Source organism: Falco rusticolus, chromosome 1 (assembly GCF_015220075.1).
Source record: "Falco rusticolus isolate bFalRus1 chromosome 1, bFalRus1.pri, whole genome shotgun sequence".
In the NCBI taxonomy this organism is placed as follows: Eukaryota; Metazoa; Chordata; class Aves; order Falconiformes; family Falconidae; genus Falco; species Falco rusticolus.
This window is the reverse complement of record NC_051187.1, coordinates 16,058,985-16,073,672: the sequence shown is the minus strand read 5'-3', so window position 1 is coordinate 16,073,672 and position 14,688 is coordinate 16,058,985. Positions and strand designations below refer to the sequence as shown.

The following is a 14,688-nucleotide window of genomic DNA, read 5'->3' as shown; positions in this document are numbered from 1 at the left end:
TATAGTAAGAGCTAGTAAAGAACTATTTAAAGAGTCTATTCCCCTGAGAGAGTACATATCTGATATTAAGTGCATTTTGCTGAACACTCTGTATTTTGGGTTGTTGGGTGTATACCAGGCACTGGGATCATTTAGAGCAAAAGGCGCAGTAATAATGCAACACACGCAGTGACGTGCTAGCCACTGAACACTGCAGATCACCCCGTATTTTACCGAGGAGGTGAAGAATACTTTTTATTTTCTTGAAACAGAAGAGCAGACAGTTATCATTACTCAAAACTACCTCAGACACACAGTGATAGTCCAGCACCCCAAAATGTCTTTGGCCAAATTCTTAGTTACGCCAAATGACACCAGCTGAAGGTTTGGTCCGTGAGCTTTTAGAGCTCTGAGCAATTGCTGAGATGGAAACTAGACTCAAGCATCTGTAGAAGTGTCTGTTGTAAGACCGATTCAATTAAAAAAAAAAAGTTCAGTTCAAAAAGACACTATATTACACACACGCTAGGTATGCTAAATGCACATGGGCATCATCTCTCTCACATGTACAAACATGCAGCTTGTCCCATCTGGTTTTCTCCCCAAGTTAGATGACAGTAAATAAAAATTATCATGAATTTGATAAAATGCCTCAGTGCCCCTTTTTAAGGTCTATAAACACATTCATTAGCCACCAGCTGAACGGATCACTGCCCCGCCAGCCCCTGCGCAGACGTACCGAGCCGCTCTGCCAGGCGGATGTATACGGGGTCCACTCGCCTCATCGTCTTCACCAAATCCTTCCTGCGGAATTTGATTTCTACCGTCCCCTCTGGTTCCAGGATTCCTCCTCTGATCAGTGATGGGAAAAGAGAAAAGAAAGGCACTTTCAGGTCATCAGACAAGGGGAAACACAAAATGGAATGGTTCAATGTTATCTAGAAAGTATGCAAAAAAAGAAGAGAAGAGAAGGGGGAGAGGGAGACAAAACAAAGAGAAAGAGAGAACAAGAAAGAAAGAATCTTAGCTATTATTTATCCAATGCCACAAACACACACCAGGCTTCACAGAAACACACCCATCCAACAGTACACAGTACAGCCTGGCACAAGCAATGCTCTTTGGCAGTCTCTTTTAAGCTGTGACCTGAAAGTTCTTTCAGAAGGTAGGTAAGCTTTAGGAAACAACCCAATTAACCAGCCACTATCATTAGAGATCCCACTTCCCAGGTCAATGATGGAGGAGCACGTGATTTGAAACTTGGGCTTGGTAAATAAAATCACTTCATTCTTTAACTGTGAGGGCTAGAGTAATGACAAGGAGGAAGGTCAGTGCTGAGGGGTTATGGAACAGCAACAGCGACGTAAATTATTACAAATGCGTAACAATATTTCGGGATAGGATGACGCATTTTGCAAAATAATCTTCTTCTTGGCTGCTGGAGCTGAAGACCTCTAGAGTCCAACCACAGCTCTACAACCACACGTGGTCCTTCCTGATTTCTTGCAAGGTGGGGAGCTGGTTGAGATTCCCCAGCGGCAAGCTCACACTGCCACAGCCCAGAGCAGAACAGGGTGGCAGCAGGAGGGAGCTGCTCCTGCACACACCCCAAAAACACTGGCAGGGGGAAGCAGCTTGTAGAAATCCTGCTCACACTGTGTCTGACAGTGAAGCAAACAGGCTCCACGTTTCTAAGTAGAAAAAGAACAGCAAAAACTTCTGACTTCCAGGAGGCAGAGATTAGACAATGTTTGCTCGAGACACAAGAAATCTCAAGGCCAACAGACCACAGGTCTCTCTGTTGCTTCTTTAGAAAAGAGAGGGGTAAGCATCCCATCAGGTGCAAAATTCAGCTGGGAAGGGCAGAGAAAAGGGCATGTGGAAAGGGCATCTTTTCCCAAGTCCTCCCCACATACACTTTTTCTTCTCCCCCTGGAGCAGCTGCCCAGGAATTTTGCCCTGCTGAGATGGCAGGAGTTGAGGACCCTGACAGCACCATATTAATGCTGTCTTCCTACACCCCTTCCTTCTATCTGCTACAGAGAGCCCAGGCAGGGCTAGCTTTTTCCTCCAAATGATTCAGTGTCTCTGTATTTTAGGGATTCTTTAAGATGTTTTTAAAAACCTGCTTCCAAGAGTTTGCCTGTAGTTTTACGTCCTGAACCACAAGTAACTGGAACTTTACTTATGCAAGTTGAATTTAATTAAAAGTGTGCAGCTAACCCAACCACCCACAGGACAGATAGTAAAACACTCAGGGATTTTAAAGTACACACTTATTTACACTTAATTAATTTGCAAAATCATATACAGAGGCACTTGCTTCAAAGTGCAAAGCAATGTGTGGAAGTATCAGAGCAGTAAAAAAAACCAACCAACCCTAAGCACCAGCATCTCACTGTGCTTTGTGAATGAACCTTCACAGAGGCTGGCTCACACCAGCTACAGAGCTCACCCCCATCTAAGTCTGAGTCAGGAGACGATCCGAACTGTCCCCGCTGTGATCACTACACAGCAACTCCTCCGAGACATGGGTTACAACTGGGAAGTGGTCAGCCCCTTTCAGTAACACTGTCACACTCTTAACTGAGAGCTTCCCGCTCAGCCAGGTAATTATGCCTCAAAGCAGGTGGTTACGGAGGGAGGAGAAAGCTGCCATACCTGCTTTCTCGGTCTGCGTACATCTCCATATGACGAGGATTAATGGTAGGGTCAATCACAGCCCAGGATCCACCTCTCAGCTCTGCTTGTGGTGGGATGTAAATAAGCACGGGCTGACGATACTCTCTCAGGCCATCCACAATGTAGGCACCGAACTTGAGCACCTGGTCATACATATCTGCAAGAAAAGGACACAGTGCCTGCAGTCACAGCATGTCAGTGCTTCAGCCCTGCCACACGCGGTCAAACTGGGGAAAAATTACAATTATTCAGCACTTCTAACCACCTCCTGCTGTTGTTCTTGGACCTGGACAAGATGGACTCAGAAAGGAGATGTTCCCACGTCAGCCCTGCTTGCCGACACTGGACCTCCACTCTGGAAATGGTCTGGTTACTCCCCCTGTAACCATGTCCGTTCACACACCACGGACAGCAGGGTCCTCAGTTCACCAACCAGCCCTGCACCGCCTGCCCTAGAGACAATCCATCCCTTACCCCCCAGCCAAGCCATACTACAGCAGCTCGGGACGTCAGGCCAGGTATTTCTGTACTCGACACAAATGCAGCTGCCCTATTTCAGATTTAGTACCATGGATCTGTATCACGATTTGTGCAATGTGCATGGCACACCTAACGGCAGCAGACCTTTTACATATCTTTATAAAAATTAGTGTGTGGGGAGGGATGTGAAACAGCAATCTTCTCTTCTTGCATTAAAATCTGTTTAAGGCATTTTGCTCAAAATTAATAAGAACAGCTCTACTGTGTAAAGACAGTACATTGAAAATACCAGCCCCAAAGGTGATTTAAATAAAAGAGAAAAAGGGAAGGCAAAAGAATGTATATGAGACAATGTAGTTATAATGGATGTAGCTTGTAATGGGAACAGGCACCCTTGAATATATGTATATCTTTTGTAACATATAATAATATATAGAAGTATCAAATCAAATATACAAGAAATGAAAAATACTTATTAGGATCATCTAGTCCCTCTCTTTGTTCACACAGGACTGTATCCTACGTTTCTTTCCCAGTGCTTTTTAAAGCTTTCATTTAGAAATCCCAAATGATAAATCTGCTACTTCTTTAGGGGCATTTCCACGTTCAAACAGATAAAATTTTCCTCAGTATTCAGCCAAACTTCTTCTCCTCCCCCAGCCCCATTAATTTAATATTACTACTCCTTGCATCACCCTACATAATGTCTCCACTCCTTCAGGCTTGCTATAAATAGCAGTAGGCTTTTCAGTGTTTGGTTTGGCTTTTGTTCCCCTTAGACACGCTGTAGGTATTCATTTCTCATGTCTCCCAGGACAGTATATCCAATCCCCTTTACCATTTTTGTTCTTTGCTTAGTTTGCCTGGTTTTTTCTGCCCATTAAAACACCAGTGCACAGAGCAGAAAAAATGAAGTGGGTTGCCTACATGTACCATGCACACATGCTGCCCTTCAGTAATAGTCTTGAAAGGCTGACACATTTTTATTCATCTAAAATCCCTGTATCACTTGAGAAAGCCATCACTTCCAGGGAAGAAAGAGGCTCCAGCCAAGGTCCCCTTGGCATTTAACCCTCACTTTAATGTTAAGCATTAACAGGAACATAATTAAGTGCTTAACTCTTTGGGAAACACACACACACACTCTTACAGATATATACTCAGACTAACATATATAAAGCAAGGAAGAGAGGTGTATGTAAGATACATGCACATGTGTGTGTATATATACACACACACACACACACACGCACGCTAGTACCATAGGCACTGATGTGATCTCTCCAGTTCACTTGCAAGGTCAATGTCCAAGTACCCAAGAAAAGGAGCTTCATGTTATTTAAGAAACGTCAAATGCTGATGAAGAGAAGAACAATTTATTTCCTCTAATTGTGAATAAACATAAATTACAGCAGAGACAGTGGGAACTGAGAACCAAACAAAACTCCAACCTTTCCCTTTGTCCTGAGCAAAGAAAAAGACCTCAAAAGGGGTGACAAATTTATTACTAATTATACAATTATTTTATTATGTAGTGCTAGTAATAAACCACTTGAAGTACTTTCAGCTAATTCTAGTGTTAAGAAAATAATTGCTTGATTCAAATTATTTTAACTGAATTAATTCTTTACTAGACATTTTTTACTAGTGCTACATAATAAAATAATTGCGTAATTAGCAATACATTTTTCACTCCTGCCAAGGGTATATATTTTACTCAGGTTAAGTGTAGAAAAAAAGAAGTGCTACTTGTTTGAACAAGGCAGAGGGAGGAGAAGCAGAGAAACTGAAAGTTGATGCTTTCTGTGCATCACTCCAAATCTCTTCCAGGTTTACCAAGGTGGCATGGGCATGGTCAGGGAAGTATTTTTGTACCTACAATACTTCCAGGATCAGACTTGCAAAGCTAGGCAACAGCATGAGCTTTACTGCTATGCGGTTCTGTATACACTTACTCCTTTTGGGATCCTGCAATACAGCACTTTGTTTTCCTGGAGCATCCCAGCGGCCTCAGTTTAATATTTTATGTATGGATTTACACCAACTGCTGGCTTCTCTCGCGTGCTCGAAACTTCCACTGAGGTCAGTGGACCTGCTGCTGCGCTCGTGGGCTACAGATGCACCTTACCATGGTCCGATCTGGCTGTAAACTCCTCTGCGGTAGAGTATTTCCCCTTTTCTTAGGGTAACAGCTTCCAGTAACGGAGACCAAGCTTTGCTCAAATAAAAAAGAGGCAATCAGCCTGAGTGCTGCCATCGCAGGGTCCCTGTGGTGCCATCATGGCCACGGAGCTGCTGAGCTCCAGAGGCAAGCAAAAGGGGACAGCAAAATGGGACCACAGCACCCACAGGCTACAGAAGGGTCCCTGTGCTTTTGCATGTTTTTTTCCTCGCACTATCTCAACTCTTCAATTTGCCTGCGTTTACACATGTCAGCAAAGTGGGGACTCTTAGAGAATGGATATTTTTAAGAGGTAAAATATAAGAAGAGCTGAAGATCATAAAAATACTGCAAAGACAACCCAAGACACCTGCCTGTGTCGCCATCACCAGAACACACAACCCTCCTGATTTACATTAATACAGTATTTGAGTGAACTATGAAACATTTGCCATACTGTGACAAACGCCTCTTATTTGCAGTTTTGCTGCATTCTCTGCTTTTACAATGGAAAATACTGCACCAAATTTAGCTGCTGCAGGGGGTAAATGATGCCAGATCTCAACGGTGATCACTGCTCTGTGCCTGAGCTGCCCATGCAGCCCTAGTGCCTTGGTAGGATACACACTTCATAAACTGTTAATAGTGTAACTAACATACTTCCTATGTTTAAAACAACATCCAACTGTTCCATCATCATCCGTGCTGCAAAGAACCCCACACACGTTTTAAGAGCGGGCTGTTTGCACGACTGTTCTTGCAAAGAAGTTGCTTATGTTGAGACCGGAAAAACTAAATATTGTCTTTTTGGGCCAAATTTAATTCCTGTATTAATTTAAACAGCATAATAAGCCACTTGCAAGACAGAAATGCCACAGAAGTCCTCTTAAAAGCAGCAGCGTTGCTCGTTATTCAGTAGGGCAGACAGCGTTCGCAGCGCACTTTCCCATTCTCTGCCTGCCTGCTCAGTTGCAGTGTGCATCAGCATCTACTACACGCAGACATGAAATCTGCTGGAAGCTGTTATCATTACACTGTACGTGTAAATATTGGCAGTCAGATGCATCAAGCATGCTAGAAAGGCTGCAGACAGCTTTTTGCATTTCCATAGTGTTGGGCCGTGTGCCCTGAACCTCCAAAACTGGAACGGATCTCATCAGCTTGGCTGGATTATCAGATAGGACCTGAAGGTAAACACCAGGCATAGATTGGCTGCAGACACATAATGTCCCTCATAAACCCATTACATACAAGCAATACTGTCATTCAACATCCAGGTAATCAGAGATTTAAAACAGCCTTTTCATTCTACTGAAATTTTTTTATTGTTATTTATAACCTGTCCCAGGAAAAAATAATAAGTAAAACATGAAAAACCAACTGCGAGTGACCCTGTAGCACAAGCAGCGCTGCAGTTTAATGTCGCGGGGATTTGCATGCTATCAAACTATTCATGCCGAGTCCAAGACCCTGGTGCTAATTTCCAGTAAATTTCACGCTTGATGTCTCCCCGTTGTGGGTCACTGCCGGTTCGCCTAAATAAACCACTTCCAAATGGCTCCTCCATCTAAATATTCAAGCCAGTTTTTATAATTTAATTTTGCATTATGCTGAATAGCCTTCTGGCCAGATAGAGCTCATTGGGGAAACCACCAATACCGTTGTGATACGCCTTTATTTATGTTATTTATTTATTTATTTTATGGCTTGAATTACACCTCCTAGGCCGACTAGGAAAGAGGCAGGGGGGACTGGGGGGGGTGCCTCTGTCTCTCTTCCCTGTGCCCCCCCCCCCCCCCCCCAACTAATGTCAATTTTCAGCATAGCAAGAGCTGTCTCTAATCTTTTCCTACTCATTACACACAATTTTGGAGTCATTTTACCCACAGTGCAGTCGGCTCCTGGCAGTATGTTTGTGTGCACTGAGGGGTGGCATAATTGTTTATTTTCCCTCCCTGCATAATCCCCAGCCAGCACTGAAACCAAAACTGCAAACAACTCCCCAAGGAAGGCAGAGTGTGTCAGGAGAGACCAACACTTGCTAAGCAGCCCCCAACAGCAAACAACGTGCAGGAAAACGCATGGACCAAGGTGCAAACTGGCTCTGTGCTTCCCTCCGCTGCGGCAGCTCTCTCCTCCTCCAGCAGCCAGTAGGGCAAAGTGGGGATACACAACACAAATATTAGTATCGTTGTAGTGCCTTTCTCGGGCTTCTGGCTGCAACTTCAAAGCTAAACTCAGTTTCTGAAGCACCCAGCAAAGGACACTGGCAAAGCTGTCGGATCTCACAACATAAGACAAAGTAATATTTAATGAATGCTCAGTAAAGTTACATCAACAACTTCCCCGTAAGTTGTGCGGTAGGGAAAGCAAGTCACGAAGGCAGTGCAGTAGCGGCACACGGAACAGAAGCCATCCTGAAAGGTAACAGCTATTCTGCAGAGGAATGAATTTTGCCATCTTTTGCAAAAAGACCTTCCGTCTTTGCATCTGCAAACTCAATGTCATTGCTTTCTGCCCTAACAAGACAGCAGAGCAAGACAGCTGGTGTCACCCTGCGAGTCTTTCCAGAGCAGGACCTTGCACCATGTTAGTGCATCTAACTTTTCTTCTTTGCTCATTAACTGCCACATGCAGGTAAGAGGCCATAATCTTTTACTTATTTAAATTTTATAGTACCAATCTCACATTCTTGGCACTTCACAAAATTTAAAACAGCAATATGTGGTGCAAAAACGTAACTGCTGGTACATTAACTGAGCAGTTTTCTAACTGTTCACTCCCTCTGAACATCACTACCACCAAAAGAGCCAACTGGGAGACAGTCCTTGACAGGACAATGTTACGGTAGGAAAAATCATTGATGAGACAATGTTGACAGAATATGCCTATACATTTTTGATAGGTAATATTGTTGGCTTGTCCAGCCCCACTTTTAAGCTGGGACACAGGATATAAAACCTTCCTGAGCTGAAGGGGTTTCCTGAGATTACTGCTTAACTAGCCCAGGCAGGCAGCTGCAAATTTTGTTAGCAACTAGACCACTGTTAACATCCAATTACCTGTTCTCAATGCAGATCAGAATTGGTTGGACTTGGTGATCTTCAAGGTCTTTTCCAACCTAAACAGTTCTATGATTCCATGAATCTACAATCTGGCCAGTTCCTCTAACTGTATGCGAGGTACATACAAAAATACAGTTGCATTGCATATTTGGAAAAGAATGGTATCAAATTTGCAACTTGCATATTCTGTGTTATTCCTGCAATGTGCCTGTTAAAGACAAGACACACAAGGGGAGCAGAGTCATTCCTCTTTGCCACCACAGCTACTGCAGCACAGCATCCCCTTCCTCTAGCTGGTTGTGCAATGATCACAACTGACTTTCAGGAGAGCTGGGCAGAGCACTGCCATGATTTCAGAGAGCTGACATGTCCAAACGCTCTAGTAGGCCTAGGGAAGTATCCCTTATTAGCATTTCTAAGGGAGGTCACATACTTGCCATGAAAGAGACAGGCTGGATGCACACTGCATCAAACTCTGGTGAAGCAGATCCATTCTGCAAGTTTCTGGGTACAAGCTGTCACCACAGCCAAGCCAATGTAATAGCTAGCTGCTACCCAAAGACACGACCTACTTCTGTCCCTTGCCACACATTCCCACTGCTGGTCTGTCCCCAGAGAACTGCTTCAGGATGCTAAACCAGCAGAGCCAGTGCCATTGGGTATGACACAGCAGGGAGCAGCAGCAGCGCACTGAGCAGTAAAAGACAAACCACTCTACAGGACAATGCCAAGAGGGGATCTGAACTGATGGCTACCTTTCATTCCACCAGAGAAGCCTCTCCAGTTAGCGAAGACCATCAGCGGCAGCCCTTCTCTGTTGAAGTCATTGATAGCCTGCGCAGTCTTAAAGGCAGAGTCAGGGAACCACACCTGACCAGCCTGCTGGATTATCTGTTGTGAACAAAAAAAACCTGTTAAGCCTTGAAACACATTAATGTAAGAGTTGGCATAAGAACACAGAAATACATGCAACAAGAGCTGTGATATGGAATTAACAATGAGGAATGCAGCGTGTGAAATGCTTAGTATCTGCTTGCCTACAGAAAAATCAGGACAATTCTTTTGTCACCAAAGTCAAGAGGAGCATTCCCACTAGCTTAGAAAAACAGAGATGGCATTGTGACTGTGGAAAGCACATGAAGGAGAAGGGAGAGAAAAGGATAAGGAAAGGAGAAAACCCCAAAGAGATGTAGGGCCGGAGCTGTAAGATCAGGCAGAAGAAAAGCAAAATGTCAGAGCAGAAAGACCGTGAAACACTATGGTCACAGCAAAAGGGGAACAATTTTTGCCTACCAGATCTCCTGGGCCCTAGTCCCTGGCACCTCACCTAAGTCGTAAGAGAAGCAGAACTGCTGGGGAACATGTCTCCTGCACGAATGGCCAACACAACTGTCTGTTCACTCCTCCCAGCAGCTGCCATGCAGCACCTCACCAAGGAATGGCTATACTTTTTGTCCCACATTTGGGGGCAGGGGGGGTGGGGCGGGGGGGTGTGAAATCCCATCAAAAGAAGTGTTCTTTCCACAAAAGACATTTGCAGAGGACAAACAAGCACCTGAGCACATGTTCAACCTACCTTGGCCTCAGAGTCCAGGTTTGCAGGATCAGCAGGGATGCTGAGCTCCACCGTTCTCGTTTCTACGGCAACTACTCCTACAGGTATTCCTCCCAGCCTGGTAACATGCGAGACAAATCAAAATTCGTATTTCTGCTGTTACAGAACTAGAATTTTTTTCCAATTTGCATCAAAATACTCAAGAGAGACAAATAAAGCAAGCAAATGGTGGAAGCAGCATTCTGGCCTTTTTGAAGGATTTAGGTATGTGGCTGGAGAATTTCAGAGCAGAAGTCACAGCTCTCAAAGCAAAAACTAGTTCTAAAAACTAGCACACACCTCACTAAAAATTATTTAGAATAAACCAAAGCCCAAATTTTGAACGATATAGCTACATGTCCAGCAGTAGTCACCTGCCACCACCACACAGATTTTGACGACCTTGACTACAAAAAATAAACGTGAAGACTCAAGGCTCCCCAGCCCTGTTGTCACAAACACTGTCAGCTGATGAAATGCATCTACAGGCTGCCTGTCTAAGCAATGCTGATGTCTCAGCCAGCCTAAACCTCCACTGCTTACAAAACCCTCCCTCTCCCAAGAGGTTACAGTGAACGACAGGTAAAAGGTTTGCCCATCTACCTCATCCCCAAAGCTTCTGCTGCAGGATGACTGCACGGGTGGGAAGGGTGCAGGGACAGAGAGATGGGCAGGGAGTGTAGGCACCAGGGAGGATGCTCAGCTCCACTTTCCACAGCATCTAACCACTCCTTTACACAAAAGGCATCTTGCTCGCGATGACAACTGCTTACTCCCAGGACAGGAGTCCCAGCAGAGCCTACGCTCTCTCCTCAACCACCTCAAGCTGGATGGCATGTGCTGCAGGCAGAAAAAGCGACAAGGCCGATGTGCACTAGGGGGTTGAAAATATTCCCATTCACTATGATTAAGAGTCTGCCTAGAAACCCGTAATTGCAGAAGCCGTCTTAAATCGGTAACTTATAACTTCTATATTAGGGCCCATGTGACCTAATAAAGAACATCTTTATCCAAGTATTACAGTTATTTATTGAACTTGAAAACAGCTCAAAACAACTTCTGTTTTCCATAATACTTCATATAAATTTTATCAGGCTAGCACATGAAGATGCTACATCTTGTTTTATAGTGTGTCCCTGGACAAGTTGCCATAGAATAATAAAAGACAATTTACAGCCAACAGCACACGTATTCCAAACATACATACAAAAGATGAGTTTTGGCAGCACTTACAGTAACAATCCCAGAAGAATACATTCATATTTGTTTTTTCAAAATACCACTGCTTTTGAAAGAAGTCAGTTTCATTTGTATTATATATACCTGTTATGTGAGAGTCCAAAGCAACTTGGAATTTGTCAGAAGAAAGGAACTGCAAAAGTGAAGCTGAGCATGGGCCTGGACAGAGGCTTTCTAGCTTTGCCAAATCATTGATTTCTCTACCCATCCATGCCCCTCGGTATATTGGTTAACCTAAAAGCCTTTAAATAATTATAGGACATTGTGAGATAAAACTTTAGAGTGTCACGGATGGCAGATAAAAATACCAAAGTGTATCAAAAGGTCACAGGACATCCCAAGGTTACGTGCTTCAATTAAGAGTGGAGTCAGCAGATATTTTTGGCTCCTCTCAACAATGTATAAAGATGAGACAATATTCTGAAGGGGAAGGATCTTCAGGGGTAATAGCACTCAGACCCCTGGGACAGAGACAGGCAGAGCTGAGCTGCACCTGCACACAGACGCTGCTCTGGCTCAGCCGCAGTTTGCCTCTAGCTGGGCTTGCACAGCCCATACGCTGACACTGCCACGCTGCTCTGCCTCGTGCACACACTCCTCCTCCTGCCCTGGTACCTGAGGAAACGGGTACGTTTCATTGTATCACATTCTGCACTAGGAGAGTCCAAAGGCAGCTCTAAACCAGCTAAAGACCCTCAGAATTCTTATGAGAAGAGCAACAGAGGGACATTTTGCTGAGCACATTCTCTTATCTGGACGCCTCCTTCAGTTGTTATGCATTTCATTAACATATTAACAGAGCTCCTGATGGCTGTTTTAGAGATGTCCAGAATGCACACATCCTCTGGGGTGTTGCACATGAGCTCTAGTGAATGCCATAAGCTCTGCTATTTCATAGCGTGACCTCTGGCTCTCTGACCCTCATTAGGAGGGCCCTGAACTGTGCCTTTTGAAAGTCTAAAAGAGAAATGGGAGCTCGTGGCACCAAATATTCTTGGGCCACGGGTGCTATCAACATAGCGGAGAAAAGGAGCAGCACTGATTCACAGCTATACCGGCTGGGAAACTAGGTGGCTATCCCAGGTGTGTTTCAGAACAGTTGTGTCCCTCTCTGTCTCCCACTGAACGCTCTGGTAATCAAACACAGCATCACCAGGGATATCCTGGTACTATGGTCAGTTCTTGAGTCACCAAGCTGATGAGGCTAGAGGCTGATGGAGTCAGACCCCAGGGGTGGCCACAGGATTTCTAGAAGATTGTAAGTATTATCAGGTAATTTGGCTCTGGGTTGTCGGCACTGGGAAGTGAAAGATCTGTAAATAAAGATTTTTCTTTGCTGCAGACTTCTGCTAGGAACTAGGGCAGTCTCAACACCCGCCATGCACAGGCACGACCATATCTCATTAAGTGTAACACCTGAAGCCTCCAGGATCCCACTCAGGTACTTCAGGTTTTTTTCCTCCCCTCTCATTTGCTAACAAAAGAAAGGGGAAAAAAATAAAAGATTTAAAAAAAAAAAAAACCACAAACAAAAGAAGGCTAACAATTAACCAAAACCACTGACATCAATTAGGAGCTGGGAGTCTGCTGGAGGCAACAGTATGAAGCTCTGTCTTGAGAGGAGAGCTGGCGGTATTCTGAGGAATGAGGAGTGACAAAGGATAAGCACGCTGCGTTTGGACAGCTCAAGCACTTGTAGTGAAACTCAAGGGAGATAAATGTACTCTTTCAAAATGGCTTTATTCCGAGAGGAAGTAGACAATCAGATCAGGAAACTCACAGCGTCATTGGGGGTGGGGGCAAAAAAATAAAGAAGAAACTAGAAAAAAAGGTGATTGAGCAGGTTTTGAGCCCAGCTCTGATTTGCCTTCTGTCAAAATACAGGACCCTACGTGCAGGCTTCTGCTTCCTGCCAGCGCGGAGACCTGCAACACTGAGAATGACCCAGGCTGCGAATATTTTCAAGGCAGGGATCTCAATCCCGAGGCAATGGGGAACATTTTAGAATCCTGCACAGGTGCGACTTTGCAGCAAAGTAAGGGAAGTGACTCCCTTTGGGAGGAGGCGAGTGCCACAGGTGTCTGGAGCTGCGCATCTCTGCATCATGAAAAATAACTAAGTTCAGGTGCTCGTTTGGAAAATGCTCCAAGTTATTCCACCCAAACCTCAATGTTAAGCTCTCCTCTGTGCAGAGTTTCTTGCGATTTGCTCTAGTTTTAGCTGAACTTTTCTTGCAAGTTAAATAAAATGCAAAACAATAAGCTGTGTAATGTACCTTTCAACTAAGGCAGAGCTGAAAGAACGCCTCACTATGCAACCACGTACCTACAGAAGCATATACTGTCTGCCATAATTTTAAACAATCTCTCTCTTTTGGGCTTTTGTGCATGTTAAAGCTGTCACCTCCAAGCAAAACAGGAGAAACAATCACACCATGCTTCATTCATGTGGCAAAGAAGTATCCTATTCAAGTAATGACTTATTTTTACTTATAGCCATCAACTTCCAAAGGATGTTCTAGAAAAATGCAAAGCATAACAAAAATTTCATTTCTACAAATGTCTGAAACACCTCTTAGAATTTACCTTGCTCTACCAACCACAACTGTCTGCGCCCAGGGCTGCATGATCTCCAGGAACGAGCCATTGTCAAAGAAACCACTTAGCCACTGTCCTTTCTGACCTAAGGGGAAGGGGGAAAAAAATGGAAATATCAGAGAAGGGAGGAAAAAAGAAGAGAGAGTATCAAAGGAGCAACAGAAACTTGCTTAAAAATACCAACTGGAGAAGGTAGCACTGCCTTTTTATTTATTTATTTTTGAATAGATTATAATACAGGAGAGCATTAGTCAGCTAAGCATTTGTTGTCTTCAACCATCATGTCTTATTTCATTTGCTAGTCTGCATAAAGACAGTAATTTATCAGCAAAAGCATCATTTATTGTTAAACGATGGGGTTCGGGTAGCAGAGGAACTCTGTGCGCTTTTAAATAAATAACTTTTTTTCAAGACACTACAAACATTTGTCAAAAGGCAGTAAAGTCATTAAAGATGTTTTTCAAAATGCCTATTTTATTTTAAAACTTATCTCACATTTTTCTCTTGATTCTGCCTAATATCTCCTTTAACGAAAGAATGTTGAAGAGGTTCAGGAGCTAAATATAAAAATTCCTGTGATATTTTAAAACTAGACCACACATCTTAGCATGTTTCACACATTCTTTTAGAGAAACTGGAATGAAGTACTCCGATACCAAAAGCCTCCTTGCTCCAGAGAAGACACAGATGATGCACCTCTCCCAGAACTAATGCATGTCACCATCCTGGATCAGAGTACATGCCACCAGGCCTATCCTCTTGCCCAAAGAATGCAGCAACTTCCTCATGCTTGAGAGAAATCCAACTGTTCCAGAAGAGAACACTACCGAGATGACTGCAGTTCTAGAAGTAAACTTTTCCTAACCCTTGCAGACATCAGCTTCTACCCTG

At 43.9% G+C, this 14,688-nt stretch overlaps 1 protein-coding gene across 9 annotated transcripts in view; it reads right to left on the bottom strand.

Annotated features, from left to right (window-relative positions):
- ACACA (acetyl-CoA carboxylase alpha) overlaps positions 1-14,688 on the bottom strand; it is a 148,070-nt gene that overhangs the window by 17,237 nt on the left and 116,145 nt on the right. For 8 of the 9 annotated variants that reach the window (XM_037371042.1, XM_037371031.1, XM_037371094.1 and 5 more), the window contains 5 exons: positions 13,786-13,882; positions 9,944-10,040; positions 9,123-9,258; positions 2,641-2,818; positions 719-831 (listed from right to left, as the gene is read on the bottom strand). In XM_037371042.1, coding sequence (XP_037226939.1) covers positions 719-831; positions 2,641-2,818; positions 9,123-9,258; positions 9,944-10,040; positions 13,786-13,882 — 621 coding nt within the window. Of the gene's footprint in view, positions 1-718; positions 918-2,640; positions 2,819-9,122; positions 9,259-9,943; positions 10,041-13,785; positions 13,883-14,688 lie in introns of those variants that run through there. The other variant, XM_037371102.1, reaches the window with a different exon arrangement.